The sequence below is a fragment of the Miscanthus floridulus genome, unplaced genomic scaffold (genome assembly GCF_019320115.1).
Source record: "Miscanthus floridulus cultivar M001 unplaced genomic scaffold, ASM1932011v1 os_2496_1, whole genome shotgun sequence".
Classification (NCBI taxonomy): Eukaryota; Viridiplantae; Streptophyta; class Magnoliopsida; order Poales; family Poaceae; genus Miscanthus; species Miscanthus floridulus.
This window is the reverse complement of record NW_027098340.1, coordinates 11154-30942: the sequence shown is the minus strand read 5'-3', so window position 1 is coordinate 30942 and position 19789 is coordinate 11154. Positions and strand designations below refer to the sequence as shown.

General features: G+C 43.9%; 1 protein-coding gene across 1 annotated transcript; it reads left to right on the top strand.

Annotated features, from left to right (window-relative positions):
• The first annotated feature begins 15170 nt into the window (after positions 1-15170).
• LOC136535057 (dihydroceramide fatty acyl 2-hydroxylase FAH1-like) lies at positions 15171-19173 on the top strand. The gene is made up of 8 exons (XM_066527396.1): positions 15171-15416; positions 16842-16911; positions 17360-17452; positions 17532-17728; positions 17803-17908; positions 18186-18332; positions 18419-18578; positions 18712-19173. The coding sequence occupies exons 2-7, from the start codon at positions 16861-16863 to the stop codon at positions 18536-18538; spliced, it is 714 nt and encodes a 237-aa protein (XP_066383493.1). The 5' UTR covers positions 15171-15416; positions 16842-16860; the 3' UTR covers positions 18539-18578; positions 18712-19173.
• Positions 19174-19789: the final 616 nt, after the last annotated feature.

The following is a 19789-nucleotide window of genomic DNA, read 5'->3' as shown; positions in this document are numbered from 1 at the left end:
GACCAAGACACAAGTGATCTACCAAGCAAATGGCACCCTCCGGATGTGCTCTTTCTATCAACTTTGCATCCGGCGTAATCCGAATCGGAATAGCCAATTAATTCAAATAAAGCTCCTTTGGGATACCAAAGACCAATGCTTGGTGTGTGCTTAAGATACCTAAGGATTCTTTTTACGGCAATTAAATGTGTTTCCTTAGGACTAGCTTGAAATCTAGCACACATACACACACTAAACATGATGTCGGGCCTAGATGCGGTTAAATATAACAAGCTACCAATCATAGAACGGTAGAGAGTTTGATCAACCGGATTACCTCCCTCACTAGGTCGAGATGTCCATTTGTAGGCATTGGTGTCTTGATTGGCTTACATTCATCCATCTTGAATCTCTTGAGAAGATCTTTTGTGTATTTCTCTTGAGAGATGAAGATGCCTTCTTTCATTTGCTTGACTTGAAAACCAAGAAAGAATGTAAGCTCACCAATCATTGACATCTCGAACTCCTTCGACATCAATTCACCAAATTCTTTGCATGAGTCTTCATTTGATGATCCAAAGATGATATCACCAACATATACTTGACAAATGAAGATATGCCCATCAAGCTTTTTGGTGAACAGTGTGGTGTCGACCTTCCCAATGGTGAAGCCCTTCTCAATGAGGAAGTCCCAAAGGCGCTCATACCAAGCTCTTGGGGCTTGCTTAAGCCCATATAGTGCCTTGGACAACCTATAAACATGATTAGGATATCTAGGGTCTTCAAACCCGGGAGGTTGATCAACATAGACTAATTCATTTATAAAGCCATTTAAAAAAGCACTTTTCACATCCATTTGATATAGTTTTATTTCATGATGTGATGCATATGCAAGAAGGATACGGATGGCTTCTAATCTTGCAACCGGTGCAAAGGTCTCTCCAAAATCCAAACCTTCAACTTGAGAGAACCCCTTTGCAACTAGTCTTGCCTTGTTCCTCACAACAACACCTTGATCATCTTGCTTGTTGCGGAACACCCACTTCGTTCCAATGACTCTTGCACCTTTTGGTCGCTCTTCAAGAGTCCAAACTTCATTGCGAGTGAAGTTGTTCAACTCTTCATGCATGGCATTGATCCAATCCGGATCATTAAGAGCTTATTCTACCTTGGTAGGCTCATAGCAAGAGACAAAGGAGTGATGAGCAATAAATGAAGTAAGTTTTTGAGATCGAGTCATCACACCCTTTGATGGACTCCCTATGATGAGATCTTGTGGATGATCTTGTAGGAGAGGTGTGTTTCTTCTATTGACCACTTGAGGAGGAGGTTGTGGAGCATCAACATCTTGTGCTTCTACCACCATTTGCTCATGAGAGATATGAGTATCTTCATTTTCCACTCTCCCATCTTTTTCACCATCTTATGGTACATTTGATGAAGAAGGTTGGTTAATGACTTGTACATCATCTTCATCATCTTTTGGCTTGATGTCTCCCACCAGAATATTCTTCATAGCCTCCCTTAATGGTTCATCACCTACATCATCAAGATTCTCATGTGCTCCTTGGGAGCCGTTAGATTCATCAAATTTCACATCATATATTTCTTCAACCAAGCCGGTGGCATGATTAAATACTCTATATGCTTTGGACTTCAATGAGTAACCAACAAGAAAACCTATATCACAACGTCTTTGAAACTTCCCTAGGTGTTGCCGCTTCTTGTAGATATAGCACTTGCAACCAAACACCCTAAAGAAGGAGACGTCCGGCTTCTTCCCATTGAGTAACTCATACGGTGTCTTGACAAGGAACTTTTGAAGAAATAGGCGGTTGGATGCATAACATGCGGTGTTGATTGCTTCCACCCATAGAGCTTCGGGGGTGTCGTACTCATCTAGCATTGTCCTTGCAAGAGTGATCAAAGTCCGGTTCTTCCTCTCAACTACACCATTTTGTTGAGGAGTATAGGTTGCGGAGACCTCGTGTTTAATTCCAACTTCATCACAATAAGCTTCTATGTTTGTGTTGTCAAACTCTTTGCCATTGTCACTTCTTATCTTCTTGAGCTTCACTTCAAATTCATTTTGAGCTCTCTTGGTAAATTTCTTGAAACAAGATGCAACTTCGGATTTGTCATGAAGGAAGAACACCCATGTATACCTTGAATAGTCATCCACAATCACAAGACAATAGAGATTTCCTCCCAAACTCTTATATGTTATTGGTCCAAATAAATCCATGTGTAGGAGTTCAAGCACTCTTGTGGTTGACATGAAAGCTTTGGTTGGATGAGTATTTGCAACTTGCTTGCCGGCTTGACATGCACTACAAAGCTTGTCCTTCTCAAACTTCACATCCTTCAACCCTCTCACCAAATCATTCTTCATAAGCTTCTTGAGTGAGCTCATCCCAACATGAGCAAGTCTTCTATGCCATAGCCACCCAAGTGTTGTTTTGGTGAATAGGCAAGTCTTCAAGTTTGCATCTTCGGAGGTGAAGTCAACTAGATATAAGTTATTGTATCTAAATCCATTGAATATCACTTGTTTGTCATCTACTTTGGATACAACAACCTCCTTTTCAGTGAATAAGCATTGGAAGCCAAGATCACACAATTGCCCAACGGATAGCAAGTTGAAACTCAATGAGGCAACATAGAGCACATTGGAGATGGAATGATCATTTGATATTGCCACTTTGCCCAATCCTTTAACCTTGCCCTTTGAATTATCTCCAAATGTTATTTTCTCTTGTCCATCTACCTCTTCATCTAGTGAGGTGAACATACGAGGATCACCGGTCATATGTTGAGTGCAACCACTATCAATAACCCAATGACTTCCACCGGTCTTGTAGTTCAACTACACACAAGAGATTCAAGCTTTAGGGATCCAAACTTGTTGAGGGCCCTTCACCTTCTCAACAAGTGACTTAGCCACCCAAATCTTCTTAGGCCTACTCTTGTTGGGGGGTCCTAAGAACATGACTTTCATCTTTCCACTAGAATCTTTTCTAAGCATGTAGTGAGCATTGAAAGCAAAGGGTCTAGCATGCTTGGGCAAGGGTTGTGGTGGTGGAGTTTGACACTCATGAGCAAAGTGGCCTTCTTGTCCACACTCAAAACATCTCTTTGGCTTTAGCTTTGGCTTTGATTGTTGGTGTTGAGCTTGAGCTTTCTTCTTCTCTACACTTGCCATATATCCAATGCCACTTCTATCCATCTTCATGACGGTATTCATGAGTAGCTCACTTTGGAGATGCTTGCCTCTAGCAAACTTGCTCAATCCTACCTTGAGATGCTCTTTCTCCATCTTGAGCTTCTTGCTCTCTTCCTTGAGAATATCATTGTTCTTCTCTTCCTTGAGTTTCTTGTTTTCTTCTTTGAGCTTCTCATTCTCAAGGATCAACTCTTTGTCATGATCAAGAGTTTCTAGCACAATGGTGTTGTGACTTTTCATCTCTTCAAGATCTTTCATGAGCTTCTCATGGTCACTCTTGAGCTTGACATACTCATCATAGTCATTGCACTCAACCACTTGCTTGCCTTTGCTACTAGATCCATGCTCAATGCTCTCATCAATTAAATCATCACATGAGGTAGCTATATCAATCTTAACAACATGGTTAGTAGCAACATGTGGCTCATTTAGTAAGAATTCTTGTGCAATAACAAGGGTATCATAATTGATCTTTAGAGTTGTATATTTATCTTTTAGCTTGTTGTGACTAATGATAAGCTCATTGTGCACCCACTCAAGTTTATCATGTTTATCTTTAAGCTCTTTCTTGGAAGATTTGAGCTCCTTGAGTTTGGATGATATAGAGTCATTTGTTTCTTTGAGTTCATCATTAGCCTTTTCCAATGTATCACACTTAGCTAAGAGTAAATCATTTTTAGCATCAAGTTTTTCATTTGTAGCTCTACTCTTTCTAATGATCTTAGTGTATTTTCTTAATATTTTGACAAGATCATCATATGTGAGTGAATCATCATCGCTATCACTATCATCATCACTAGCTTGCTCATCATCACTACTATCATCACTCTTAGTTACCTTGCGTTCACCCTTGGCCATAAGGCATAGGTGTGTAGAGGATGATGGCGATGGTGGCAGTGAGGATGCAAGATCAATAGCAATGGCGGCCACCTTCTCATTGTCACTCTCATCATCGGATGATCCACTTGATGAATCAATGTCCGTGAGCCAATCACCGACAATATAGGCCTTGCCACTCTTCTTCTTCTTGTAGAAGTCTCTCTTTTTGCCATCTCTCTTCTTGTATGGCTTGTTCTTTTTCTTTTCATCTTCATCACTTGAATCATCTTTCTTGGCCTTGTTCTTGAACTTGTCTTTCTTGGGTTTTGTGCATTGATGAGCTAGGTGGCCAAGTTCGCCACAAATTGTAGCAATCCATCTCGGACATTGGCTTTCTTCTTGAGCTAGTGAAGAACTTCTTCTTCTTGCCGTCAAACTTGATGCCACTCTTGTTTAGCTTCTTTAGCATCTTGGCGGTCTTCTTCACCATGAGAGCAAGACTTTCTTCATCGTCTTCATCACTTGAGCTCTCATACTCAAGTCTTGCCTTGCCCTTATCTTGGCTAGCTTTGAATGCTAAGTCCTTCTCTTTCTTCTTTGTAGAGGATGAGCCATCTTGTGGCGTGATGTGCATGTACATCTCATGAGCATTGATCTTTCCCAAGATTTGTGTCGGTGTAGCGGCGGAAAGATCACCTTGATGTAGCACAGTCACAATGTGCCCATATTTGTCAATGGGGAGAACACTCAAGATCTTTCTCACAACGTCGGATGGTGACATTTGAGTAAGTCCAAGCCCATTGACTTCCTCTACAAGAACATTTAAACGAGAATACATTTCATTAGCACTTTCTTTGGGAAGCATCTCAAAAGAGTTTAGCTTTTTAATCACAAGATGGTAGCGTTCCTCACGCTCACTCTTGGTTCCCTCATGGAGCGCACAAACGTCCGACCATAGAGCATGGGCGTCTTTGTGGTTCCTTACACGATTGAACACATCTTTGCAAAGGCCTCTAAAGATGGTGTTGCGAGCCTTTGCATTCCATTTTTCATAGTTTACTTCATCGCCTTGAAGTTGTGCGGCATTCTTAGGTGTTGGGAACCCTTGAGAGGCGGCTCTAAGAATTCCAACATCTAGAGCTTCTAGGTAAGCCTCCATGCGAATTTTCCAATATGGAAAATCATCCCCCTCGAAGATAGGAGGAGGTCCATCCCCGTGAGACATCTTGCTCTAAGCGGCTAGGCTTAAAAACATGAGCACGAGGCTCTGATACTAATTGAAAGGATCAAGATGCCCAAGAGGGGGGGTGAATTGGGCTAATTCTAAATTTTCTTGCAATAATCAAATCCTACGGATAGCCCAATTAACCCCTTGTGCCTAGAAAAGTGTTTCTATCAAATCAACGCATAAAAGACTTGCAACCTATGTTCCAAACTTACTCTAGCATAGCAATTCTATGAATGTAAAGACAAGTATTAAATTGCTCAAAGTAAATACTCAAAGTAAATGCTCAAAGTAAATGGAGAGAGGAACGCGGCGATGTTTTGCCGAGGTATCGGAGAGTCGCCACTCTCCACTAGTCCTCGTTGGAGCACCCATGCAAGGGTGTAGCTCCCCCTTGATCCGCGCAAGGATCAAGTGCTCTCTACGGGTTGATTCTTCGACACTCCATCACGGCGAATCACCCAAAGCCGCTCACAACTTGAGTTAGGTCACCCACAAGCTCCGCCGGGTGATCACCAAGCTCCCAATCACCACCAAGCCGTCTAGGTGATGGCGATCACCAAGAGTAACAAGCACGAACTCTCACTTGACCACGCGAAGCCTAATGAGAAGATGGATGCACACTTGTCTACTCTTGATTCACTAATGAGGTTTCACTCTTGGATTCTCAAATCACAAACACCTCACTAGGACCTTGCTCTTCTTGGCACTCACAAACATGTTTCTCAGCTGTTGGAATGAGCAAAAGTAACTCCACTCATGAGTGGAGCTTCTATTTATAAGGCAGCCTGAAAAATGAACCGTTATGAGCTTCTGCGGGGTGACCGGACGCTCCGATCATTTTGACCAGATGCTCCGGTCAGTTCAACCCACGCAACAGTTTTCACATGATGACCGGACGCTGTCAGGGTTCGGTTAGTACTGACCGGACGCGTCCGGTCGCTCTTGGATGCTTACTGTAAACGACCGGACGCTGGATACTCAGGGTCCGGTCACCACTGACCGGACGCATCCGGTCACACTTTCTCAAGTCTAGACCCTTACTGGAGTCGACCGGACGCTGGCCCTCAGCGTCCGGTCACACGACCTTCCAGCGTCCAGTCACACCAGACTTGTTCTTCACGGTCAAATGAACTGACCGGACCCTGCGGCCAGCGTCCGGTCGCACCGGAGCCAGCGTCCGGTCAGTATTTGACCCTCCATTCACTTCCAACTCTCGATCATATGTGAATGAAGTTTGCTCCAAAGGATCTTAGTTCATAGGAGCTACCTAGAGCTAGTTTTAACAAGTGTGCACCACACCTAACTCACTAGACTCAACTAGGTCAAGCTACCCGTTCATACCCCCCTTAATAGTATGGCCAAAGGAAAAAACAAAGTCCTAAACTACTCTAAGTGTCTCTCCAACTTCAATTAACACTTAGAACTAGTTATCCTTAACCTTGTCGTCCATCCTTTGAAAACCGAAACGATTTCCATCGTAGGGGCATGACAACCTCAATTGCCCAATCGATCTCCATTACCATGACCTAACTTAATTGCCTCTGCAAAACACACGTTAGTTATAGTAATCTTGTATTGACATTAATCACTGAAATCCACTTAGGGGCCTAGATGCTTTTAGTTGTACTGTAAGTCTCGGATGTTTGCTTACAGATAAGTCCTTAGGAAGAGGAATCTAAAGCATTTAGAAAGTAGCTAAACACTCCAGCCCCCTGTTTCCATGTTGCTAAAAGTCATGTTTTAATGTTTATTGCATATACAATTAGTCATGTTACAAGATCATTATTTAGTTGATCACTAGCAAAGCTTCCTAATGCATATCCCATAGGAGACAAGGTATAAGTTAAATTTTAGGGAATCCCTATCAAGGTGACACATGCAATATGAATTAAATGTATTAAAGTTGATAGGAAACAAGGATGATCCCATGCTATACTTGCCTTGAACAAAGTGGTCCTGCTGATCCTGCTTATCAAAGTAGTACTCTTGATCACCCACGAATTGCTCACCATCTATACTCGATAATCATAGCAACATACAAGTATCCAGAAGCAATCATGCAAAGCAAACAATGACTATAGATTAGAACAGTACACCAATCAGCACAAAATTTAGATGAAAAGTTTGTAAAATGAATCTACGTCTCGCTATGAACACACAGACACGAAGATCACGAAAATCGGAGCTAAAACGGAAAAGTTATGAATTAAACAAGATTTCCTTTATTAAAATAATAGATTAAATATAATCTCGAATTTTAAAAGTTGAAAATATACTTCATAGTAGTATGAACATATAGACTGCTCAATTACAAACCTAACGCAACTTGAACAGATCAAATCGGAGTTAAAACGAAGATTTTATGGCTAAAACAAGATTAGTGGCAAAACTGTAAATAGCTGAAAGCGTGTTTTAAATCTAATCCGGAAGAAAATACAGTTTCAAAAGCAGAAAACGTATTCTAGGGAATACGCTTTGGACCACGTGTTTAGTCTTAAAAAACTTCAAGGGTTCTTTTGCAAATAGGCCGAGTGAATTAGTACGGGCTGATTTCCACCGTCGGATCACGATCGGACGGAGCAGATTAGATCGAGCAGGGGAAAGCTCGCCGGCGACACTATGTGTGGCAGTGACTCCATGGCCAAAGGGGAAAAACTTGCTGGAGCTATTAGCGAAGGGCCTACAGGTCACGGGGAAGCAAGCCAAGGGCACCAGGAGATAGAGGAAGAAGCGACGAACTCACCAAGGCGATTTACCGTGGTGAAGACGACACGAAAAGCGGCGCTCGGCGATGGCAGCGGTGGTGATGGCGGTGGCTCTAGGGCTTGGCGTGGCGCAGCATCTCGGCGAGGCGACTGCGGGTCTAGAGGTCGGGATAGGGAGGCGCGGCTCGGTTGGCTGCTATTTATGGCCCGGGGAGCCTTGGGCTACACGGCAAGGAGGAGGCGTAACAACAACAGAGTCAGAGGCGGTGGTCGTGACCGACTCGGTCTCACGCGGGGAGGAAGAAGATAAGTCTGACCAGTAGGGTCTGCCTATCAGCATCACTCGCGGGAGGAGAGGTGAACGGCCCACGGTGCGGCGATGCCGAGCCAAAACGGGGAAGCGGGCCACGCAGCTCAGCTGGGCCGGTGCGTGCGGGAGAAGGCAAGGCTGAGCTGGGCTACGAGAGAGGCACAGGAACGGCCGGCGGGGAAAGGCCGAGCGGGGGAGTAGTGGGCCGCGGTGGAAGAATTAGGGCAGATGCTGGGCCGCTGCGGGAAGAAAGGCCGAGCGGCCAAAAGAGAGGGAGCAGGAAGAAATCTCTTTTTTCAATTTCATTTTCAAATCCAAATTCAAATCAAACTTGAATTCTTTTGCAATTTTGATCAAACCCAAGCATCACAAAAATAAGTATGCATCAGCATGAATGCACAAACATATGGCTAGACCTTATATTTGATTTTAAGTCTAACAAAAGTTTTTATTTTTTTCTAAATTTAAATGCTCACAGAATGCATAAATAACTCATTTTCACCTATTTTAAAATAATGCAAATTTTAGGGTGTTACACCTTCAGACGGCCGTGGCAGTCGTGGAAGCTGAACTGCTCATCCTCTTCCTCCCCTAGCTGGAAGACACCCTGGAAATGGTGCAGGACCTGGTGCTCCTAGTCCCCCGACACTACTACAGGGTGGACAGGGGCAGCAGCGAGAGGTAGACCGAGCAGCATGGCAACGTCACCTCACCTACAGGTAGGTGGAAAGTGTGCGTCTCTGTCTCCAGCGGTCGACCCAAGCAGAAAGGAGTGCATGGTCAACCAGAAAATGCGCACTCCTATGTCGGTGTCACTCAACCAGGCGTGCGAACGGAAGCAGACCAACAGCACGTAGCCTGTGCTAAAAAAGAATATTGATTACCAAATTTGAACACGCAAGGCAGTAACATACAAGGTACAAAGTAAACAAATCGTGGAACCCAGCGGTGGTCAAGTAGCCACAACTCGTCGTGGGTACGAAGACGGAGGGCTGGGGAGCTGCCCATCCTGCAAGTTCGAGCGGTGCCTCTGGTCAACAACGGGATCGATGAGCTCCATGCCCGCCATCCTACAAAACCAAGTCATGTTTCAAAATGCAATAACATATGAATTTAGTTGGAAACTCAAAACAAAACAGACCAAAACTAAAATATTACAACATAGTCGGAAACTAAAATATTGCACCATAGTACGAAAATAAAATGTTACAACATAGTCTGAAACTAAAAAATTACAACATAGTCCAAAACTAAAATATTACACCATAGTCCGAAACTATAATATTACAACATACTCCAAAACTAAAATATTACACCATAGAATGCTATGCGCTAGGGCCATCTTGAGTGGCCTGCCTAGAGTTGCGTTTTGGAATACGCCGCACTTGCGTTCCATCTGGAAGCCTATGAGTGGGGTACGCATCACAATTTTTCCTCAAATGATTTCCATCACAAGGGAGGCAGAAGGGGCGCTTGTCTGAAGCCTCCGAAGCATCCATGGCATTCCTAATACGACGACTCTTGCGACATCCCCTTGGCTCCACCATTTTTTCCGGATCTGGAGACCAATAACGGTTCGAGTCATGAACTGCCTTAGTGAAATCACCAACGGCCCTCCAACCTCGAAGCTCACCACACCATGTGTTCAATACGGCTTCCTTCTTGAAATAATCGGACACAAAATTCATCGGAATTTTGGCTTCTCCACATGCAGCAAGCACATGGGAGCATGGATAATGGTAGTACTTTGGCTTCTTGCATGTGCACTCGCACTTGTTAACCTCTGGCCATAACTGACACTCCATAGTTTTTTCGCTTGGACCAGTGCCTAGTCCTCCCTTGTCACGCACCATGATTTCGTACACAAGGTCCTGGTTGCCAACATGAAACACCCTATGCAGGGACCCTTTGGCACTCTTCTCCTCGATGTATGTAGAAATCTTCCATGAATATGTCATTTGTGGATTCTGAATGACTAAGGCTACCGCTTCACAACGCTCTCACAGATACAACATTGTGCCCCTCAGGATACCCTCCACAATTGCAACCAAAGAAAGCGACCGTGTACCTTTCAGCACCCAGTTGTAAACCTCTGCTAGATTCATTGTCATTATGCCATAGCGTGCACCATAGGTGTCATGCAACAATGACCACTTCTCCACAGGCTCCTCTTTAATCCAATCTGAAAAACACTTTAAAGACCTGCCCCTCCTTTGCGTCGATGAGTTTTGCTTTTAGGCTCATTAGGATCGGGACCAAGGCCTTGCGGCTCCTCCTCTCGTGCCACAACAGGTTGACAACACACTTCTTTCATGTGGCTTGTGGTCAGCTCGTCTAACCGTTGACAAAGGAAATCGATTTTTTTCTAGTTCTGCTTGCATTACCTCTTGAACATGTCCATCAGGCGCTTGCTCCTAAACTGCTTGTAAAAATTACTAGCTAGATGCCTCATGCACCAATGACTTTGTATATCAGGCCATTGGACCTCTGGACCCCTATCATTCTTCAACTTATCCACTACATTCAATAAACCTGCATTACTATCATGCATGACACACACATTTTCCCTTTCTTCCACAAGAGCTCATTTCAGCAACTTCAGGAACCACAACCAGCTTTCGTTGTTCTCTAATTCAACTAGAGCGAAAGCAATAGGCACAACCTGGTTGTTGCCGTCAACCCCTATGGCTGTTAGCAGCGTACCTCTGTACTGGCCAGTCAAGAAAGTACCATCGACACAGAGTAGAGGTTGGCAATGCTTGAAGGCCTGTATCATGCACTCGAAAGACCAAAAATCTCATTTGAGGACACGGTCCCCCTTCACGTTCATGTAGTCAACAATATCAATTATAGTCCCAGGGTTTCTCGCTTGAATGGTTGCTAGAAGAGTTGGCAGGAGGTGATATGAGTCCTTGTAATTACTGAACCTCTTCTCCAAGGCTAGCTATTTTGCTCTCCAAGCCATGTCATAAGAAATCTCATAGCCATATCTAGTCTGGATAGCAAGCATTATCCGAAATGGAGATATGACAACTTTTTCAACTATCTCGCCATACATTACGTTTGCCACGAATTCCGCAGTCATGTTCTTATGATTGATTAGCGTTGTCTGCAGCAAGCAACTGTGTGGTTGGACAATAGTGGATATGAAGTTGCTCTTAGTACATGGCATATGACCATGAACATGCAGTACAACCTGGGGTCACACACTTCATGTCCCACGTCTTGGGGTTAGAAATAACCACCTTAAACTGCTTCTTTTTGAAAAAAGCACACAGCCGAACTACGTGCTGCATATGAACATTGTCATGAAACATCTGCCCTTGTTTCACTTGAATCATTGAATACTCCCACGACGAGTGATGACCATCATCGACCATCATAGCATCTGGTGCTATGTGAGCCCAATCCTTAGGGATATAGGTCTCATCGTCAAAGCTTCAGCCAGCAAATTCATCTACAAAGGTGAGGTGCTCCGCATCGTCAACCTCCATCTGTTCCATGATTCTTTCGTCCTCCTCATCCTGGTCAGCTTCCATGTACGGACCATACCCTTCCGCTTCTCCATCCTCTATCATGTTCTGAACCGCCTGAGGATCAGAAACATAGGTCGCCTACTCAACATTTGCGGCCTCTAAGTTGTCCTCTACTGAGCCTGTGTTGCTACTCTCACCCTGCATGCCACCATCCAGGAACTCAACAAGCATGATGTTGTAATAACGACGCTCCAACGCCTTGGACATGAGAAAATGCCACTTCTTCGTGTTACTGGCCTCATACAGCTCCCACCTCCATCCATTCTCCCACAATTTAGGCACCAACATACTCATCCTGAAACGATGCTGGGAGGGCGGAACACCCAAATATTCATGCAGCCAGGCTAAAACTTGTTTCCAGCTATAATCTAGCGACAAATTTAGTTCTATGTCAATGACTTGGAACTCACTAAGGTCTACCCCATTGTTCCCATATCTGACTTCATCGTCGTCATAATAAATTTTCAAAGGAACTAAATCGGTCGACATTCCTGGTCGCATCGTGCAAAGTATCGTGTCAGTTAAATGAAGTACCATGCGAACTAAACAAAATAAACAAAAACAAAACTAACCCTAACAGCAAACTACTAACTAAACTAGCCGTAATCCAAAAGTAACACGAAAAACTACATATCCGATCCCTAACTAAAACTAAACCTACTAACTAAAAATAACGTTGGCACAACTAACCCTAACCCTAAGTAAATAGAACCCTACAACCTAACTAAAAATAACTAACGACAGCTAAAACTAGCCCTAAAAATCTAACTAAAAAAACTAATCTACAACTCAAACGAACCTAAAAAAAACCCTAATCTACAGCTAACCCTAATCCTAAAAACTAAATATACTAATTAATCTAACCCAAAAAAACTTACCCTATAAAACTAATTAATCTAACCTAACGTATGACCACAAACTAAATATACTAATTAATCTAACCCTAAAAAACTAACCCTAATGTATGACTACAAACTAAATATACTAATTAATCTAACCCTAACTGTATCTAACTAAACTAACAAATCTAACTAAACTAACTAAAAAACTGAAATCTCAATTTACAAAAAAAAAACCTTACCTGCATAGCGCCGGGCGATCAGGCGGCGCGCGGGCAGGGTGGGGGGCTGTGGCGGCACGCCCTCCGCCGGATTCAGCGTCGGCCAGCACAGGGAGGCCGCCCGCGCGGCAGGGCCGGCGAGCAGTGGCGGCCGACGGCGCCGCGGTGAGAGAGAGAGAGCGAGCGCGAGCGAGAGGGAAGGAAGAAGACGTGTCGGCGAGATATTTTAGGACCTATCAGCCAGCGGATAGCCGACAGGGCCTTATCAGCCCCTGCGCGGCTGATAGGCCTATTGGCCCGATATGGCCCACTTTGCCATATGAGCCAGCCCGGTCCGGAGGCTTATCGGCTTCTGGACGGCCGATAGGATCCTGTCGGCACTCCAGGTCTCCAGTCGGCTATCCAGTGGCCGACGGGCTACTTGTTCTGTAATTCTTTTTAATCAAATGATATATTTGTAATTAATCATTAAAAAAATATTATTTAAAAAAAATCCTGTGGCGACCACAGTTTCGACGATGACATTTCGGAGATCTGAAATCCGTGTCTTGATGTTTTTCTTTTTTATTTCTTGAAAATGCGCGTCCTCTGTCTCTGAGAGGAACTTGCGTGCTCCGTCCCTTGTAAACATAATTGTAAATCACGCTTTCTAAAGACTCAATGATTTTGAGTTTTTCTGCATCCCAGTTAAAAGTTAAAATCAATCCGATTACTTAGATTCAATCTAGATCCATAGAACTAATAGTTAACGGCTAATAACAATTATCTTCTTTAAATCGAAACGAATCCAACTAATAATCTAGCTAATTATTAGCTGAATACATAACTATCTCACCGGTTGAAACCAGCCAATAGCAGTTGGTGGTTAGCTGTAAGGTCTACGTTCAGGTTTTCTGGATGTATATTTTTTTAAACCATATAATAACGGAGCCAGCGATAGACCGAACGATGAAACTGGTTTGACCATGCGGACGAACGTTTCCCACGTGCGTGGAGCGTGGTCACACAGGGAAAAAAAAAAGAGAACAGTGAAAGAGATGTATCTGCATGGAGAGACGGTCAGAGCCTGTTCGTTTGGCTGTGGCTTGTCGTAAACGATCGTAAATTTTCAGTCAGAATAATATTTTTCTCTCACACAAACCAGCCAGCAGTACTTCTTCACGAACCAGCAACGATACGAACCAGCCAAACGAACAGGCTTGCCTGTCAGCTTGCGATCATGCCTGCTGTCAGCCTGTCAGTGGTTGAGTTTCAGGCTCGCTTCCTCTGCTTGTCTCCTTGAGTTTTGGGATCCCTCTCAAATCTGAACCTGCTGCAGTTCCATCCATCAAACAAATAAAATACAGAAAGCTGCTTACGTTACTATGAACAATCCGATTTCTTTTGCAATCCTCTGATCTTCTCATCCTGTTAAATCCTTAAAACCTGTTTGTTAGAGCTTTTGGACACTCTTGGATTTTTCAAAAACTAAACAACTCAATAAGTCAAAAGACTAGAAGCTTAAACAAACAGACCTTTAGACCCGTTTGAGACACTCTCACACCCCCGGCTCCTTCTAACCTAAGTATTGTTGCCCTAGTGAAGCCAGTTTTTTTTCACATTCCATAAATAACGCGCCGGTGAAGTCACCTTTTTTTTATAATAAAGAGGAAGTCACTTTTTATGACTCCTCCGGTTACTCTTGCACGAAGTTGCAACTAAAGCTTTGTTTGGTTGGTGTCCGCTGCTTGACGCAAGTCGCCACTCGCCCCACTCGCCATGCCCAAGCTGTGGCATATGCTCAGGCTCACATTTGGTTGATAATAACTAAGCTCTGGCTACGTCGGTGCCCTTTCAGTGTTCCTGGTGGCCGCAGCTCGCCAAGCACAGTTTGAGCGCCACAGATTAGGCAAGCAGAGCCTAAGAGTGCTCCTCTTAAACGGGTAACTACGTGAAAAGAAACTAGTCCCTTTGACACGGCTCATCCAAAACGGCTTCATTGGTGAAGCCAAAGCCGGTGAAGCCAGAAAAACTGGTTTTTTTCGGCTTCTAGTTTATTTTAACCTCGGCTTATAAAACGATTTCACGCTACAATACCTCGATTTGCACAAAATAGATGAAGTCAAAGTCGATATAAGCCGTGCTAAAGATGCCCTAATCCCAGTCTGGTTGCAACGACACCGGGCCATTCGATAGGGCGGCCTTCTTCTTTTTTTCCCCCATCTAGGAGAGTGGCAAAAGGGCCGGCCCAATAACACGTTTGGTTGCAGCGGCAAGGAAAGCAGAGCTGTCTCCAGCAGGCAACAGCAACAGCGACGAAATCTATATACAAGTACTGGCACTCGTGGCCGTCGCCATCGCTGTCGCCTACACAAAGCCGGCGCCTTTTGCTCCTCCATCTCAGTCCCTGTCCACCTCCGAGCTCCCAACGCGAAGCGGCGGCGGCGGCGGAGCGAGCGGGAGGACAAGAAGCGGACTCGTCTTTTCCCCCCTTCGCTTCGCGCGTACCCCACTTCAGTTCAGTCCTCCCGCGGGCGGTGCCGTCGACGGCGCCGGCATTGTACTTCTGCTGCGTTGGTGAGTTGCCGTCCTGGAGATCTCTCTTCCTCCTCAATTTGTTCACTTGGAGGCTCGCTGGGTGTCCGTGGTCCGAGATCCGTCCGGATTTTGGGGGTTTAGATCCGTCCGGGCCGCTGCATTGACCGCCGCCGGTAACAGTAGCCTTTCCGGTGGCTGTTTGGCGCGAGATTCTGGGTACATTTAGACCTAGTAGACGGTGAAGTTATCTCTCACACTAAAATCGTCTGGACAATGCTGGTTCTTGCAACCCAAGCTCTTTAATCTTGGAGCTGGCCCGTCGTCAACTTTGGTTCAGTATGCTTCGTCCTTCGAGGAACAAATCTGGGCTGTGCTTGTGCTGTTAATCTGTTATTAGGTCTGATGTTCTTCAACTAAATGCTTGAGTAATGTTAGTTTAGGTTTACAGTCGGAGAAGGATCTGTCCAGTGCTTGCCGTCATTTATAAGAAAGTCAACACGCACACGCCAACTTTTGTTCATGGCATCTGCGCCTTCATTCATTATATATATGCCAGCCATATCCTCAGATGCTTGATTTCACTTTTTTCTCTGTGGCTCACTACCTTTTTTGAACAATTATTAATTCAGTTGGGCATCACTGACGTCCGCCTCCAATGCCCATCCTACCTGCTTGAACAACTGATACTGTGATACAGCCATACAGGGGTCGCTTGTGTCCCATTTTCAGTCTAATAAAGTGGTCAGCCATCAGTGGTTTGGTAAGCCCCAGGCAGCACACGGTTTTTTCTTGGATTCCTGTGGGATGCCCTACTGGTGGTTCTTAGCTGTGGTTATGTTTGGATTCTTTCTCAACTTGATCAGACAACAGAGTCAAATTGCACGAGAATACATGGTGACAGAAAGCATGTGCCATGTGCTCTTGTCTGTGAAGCTGGTTGTTTGGATTTTCTCTAGATATTTTGTGTGCAGTGTGGACAGGCCAGATTGTGAGTGCTAGATCGTCTGGTTTTTCTGATCCATGGTGCTCTGGCACACCTTGAGATATAGGCCTAAATGGCACCACAGAACATGGTTCTGGCCTTTTGGGGTCCCAGATCCTGATAGAATAGTAATGCCAGTTGCCAGGGGTTATGACCACATGCTATTTGTTTAAGCAGTAGTGGCCTGAGAACCTTACTAAACTAGTTTAGTATTGGACACACTATGAGCTTTCTGGGTCCAAATCATGACATCCAAATCATGACATTGATGTGGAAGTAGTATGGTTGTCTGGAATCACTGGGGGGGTCAATTACATTGCCATATTTGGACATAGTGCCCACCGCTCACTAGTTTCACGCATATTTCCATTTGCTAGGTTCTTGGGCAGTTGGGCTCAAACATATTTCCTGTAACCTTTGTGTCTCAAAGTTCTTGAATTTTGAATACAACACTCTTATGCTATAAATTTTTATTATTACAGCCATCACTTTTCGGAGAAAATGGTTGCAGCAGCCTTTACAGTGGATTTGGACAAGCCTCTAGTATTCCAGGTAGCATAACTCTACCTTTCTTCAAGTTTTATTTAATTTGAAATTTGATCATTTCTATGTCTTGCAGTGTAACATCACTGAAGAGCATACTTTATTTTCCAATCCTGTCTTTATACACGCACACACATACATGCTCTTTTGATGTACCAACGCTACATCTTATATATCAAAACTTCGTTATACAGATGGTTTCCAATGAAATAGATAATCTCTAGTCAGCTGCCTAGAGTACATATGACTAAAAGTCCGGTTGTTAAAAATAATTACTGGCTATTAGTTTCTGTTGTCTATTTCTATTTCTCATGTAGATTTTGCCATTATTTACATGTCTGAGAATGGCGAATCACTTTATTTTCACGAGGTCACTTACTGACTACTATGCACACCTTACAAAACGCAATTTTTTTTATTGCTGATTTGATGCCTGGAAGCATATGAAATTTTTTAGGTTGGCCATCTAGAGGAGCAGTATCAGGAGTGGGTTCACCAGCCGATTGTTAGCAAGGAAGGGCCACGATTTTTTGAAAATGATATATTGGAGGTGAATATATTCGATTTGTTGCATTGCATAGCATTTGAAACCCTGAATACTGTGATCTGATGATTGGTTCATTGTTCAGTTCTTAACCCGCACGAAATGGTGGGCAGTTCCTCTTATCTGGTTGCCTGTTGTCTGTTGGTGCCTGAGTACTTCTATCCAGATGGGCAGTACAATTACAGATGTAGCTATGATGATTGTGTTTGGAATATTTCTGTGGACACTGATCGAATATGTGCTACACCGATTCTTGTTCCACATAAAAACCAAAAGTTACTGGTAACATATTCTTCTAATATGCTCAAGTCAAACTATATGAGTTGAGCTAATCACTGCCATTTGATATGTTGCAGGGGAAACACAGCGCATTATCTTCTTCATGGATGCCATCACAAGCATCCGATGGATGGACTTCGACTTGTCTTTCCACCAGCCGCCGCAGCTATTTTGTGCTTTCCGGTAAATAATCATCCTTATGTGTTACGTACAAGGGTATGGGTATCTACTGTTGACAAATTTCAGATTTCCACAACACTAATGTTGAGATTACTTACTAGTTACTACATTTGTTCAATATTGCATCCGAATCCTTTTTCCTCAAGCTGGTTCAAGTGCCCTGTTTGTACATGAAAATCATCACGTTTTCAAGCTACTCAGAATTTCCTTTAACTTTGTTAACTTTCAGTTGGACATCGATAATTTTTAATGCTTTTTTTTTTCTGAACTGTTCATATAGTTCTGGAACATGATCAAGCTATTTTCGACCCCATCGACAACACCTGGCCTGTTTGGAGGTGGCCTGTTGGGTTACGTGATCTATGATTGCACACACTACTACCTGCATCATGGCCAGCCATCATCAGATCCTGCAAAATATCTCAAGGTTCTTTCTTCATTCTCATTTCTGAAGCTTATCCAACCAGTCATCTGTGTCATGTTACACTCAGACTACCCTTTGCTGTACCTCAGAAGTACCATCTCAACCATCACTTCAGAATTCAAACCAAGGGCTTTGGAATAACTTCGACCCTGTGGGATCATGTATTTGGCACGCTGCCTTCTACCAAAACTGTCAACAAGAACATTTGATTTTGACTGGATCTTCTGCTTTGCAAAGCCTTATAGTGAGGTTTGGCTTGCTCGCATTGCCTGTGTCCACTTTCTAAGGCCAACTTTCCTGTTCCATCATGTAGATTTGCCTTTGGCAGTGCCTTCTCTTTTTTTTTTTTTCTAGCAGAGGACTTATAAATCATCAACTGCAGATTATTCATGATTGGTGGAGGTTTTGTTGGATAAATTGCTATCCAGTTTCTGATTCTAATCCATGGACCAACTTTGAATGCGATCACCAGTTGCTGGCTCGCAGATGCGACTGAAGGTCTTGTCCAATCCATGGTCCTTCCAAGAGCAGTTTCGTTTCAAGTCAAGTCCATCAGCGGTCGTTCAGATTATGTTAGTGCCAGCTGTTAGATCAGCATGTATGTACAGAGTTCTCTTCACTAGTACCGTAGCCTCTGCACTGGGCTGTTGGTAGCCTATGTCTGCATAATTTTTGCTACAAGTAATTGCTTGACAGGTTGAACTTTCCCTATTATATTTATATTTTAGTATATATAAGCCAAGTTTTGTCATGTGAATATGGGCGGCCTACTATTATAGCCACCTGTTCTGCTCCCAATTTCTGACCTGAAGGCAGCAGGGATGTTTCGCCTTACTTGGGATTATGTCTGTGATCTTATTTGACTTAAAATTTCTGAAAGTGCATCTCGGTTCATCAGTTTGGTTCTACATCTTGAATCACCATGCATTTGAGTGGCCGTTGGTAGCTACAGCTTCAGATTTTACCCTCAAACAAACTCTACTTTCGTTGCCTAAATGCATTTTTTTTTTCAAACTTCACAAAGTTTGGAACCAACCTTTTCAGACCACCCTTTGAGGATCTACATAAAATCCATGGATTTGGCCTCTACCCCCGTTCCAAACCTCAATGGTGATTTTACCTCTCTTTTTTTGAACTTTGTGATTTTACCCTCAATATTTTCAAACGGATGAGCCGTCTGCCCCTGCTTTCTAACACTGTTAGTAATGCTTAGATTAAATGGTAAAAAAATAGAAAAGAAAAGGCGGGTGGACCAAAAACAGCAATGCCCCTGGGAGTTTCCTACAGTCGCTCGAAGCGTTGAACCGGCCTTCACTCGCGAAATTGTGTCGGGCCTCGGGTGCGGCTTAGGGTTCCGACGCAACGCGGCTCCAGGCGGCGGCCCGGCTGCGGGCGGCAGAGCTCCCTCTCCCTGCTCCCCCTCACCCTACGTCTCGCGCCGGCTGCATCAGGAGCGCCGC

Bases quoted from the DNA above. Each gene is read 5' to 3' on its own strand.
- LOC136535057 (XM_066527396.1), top strand. From the start codon at position 16,861: ATGGTTGCAGCAGCCTTTACAGTGGATTTGGACAAGCCTCTAGTATTC. The intron at 17,453-17,531 runs GTGAATATATTC...TTCATTGTTCAG, and splicing joins TTGAAAATGATATATTGGAG to TTCTTAACCCGCACGAAATG. The intron at 17,909-18,185 runs GTAAATAATCAT...CTGTTCATATAG, and splicing joins CAGCTATTTTGTGCTTTCCG to TTCTGGAACATGATCAAGCT.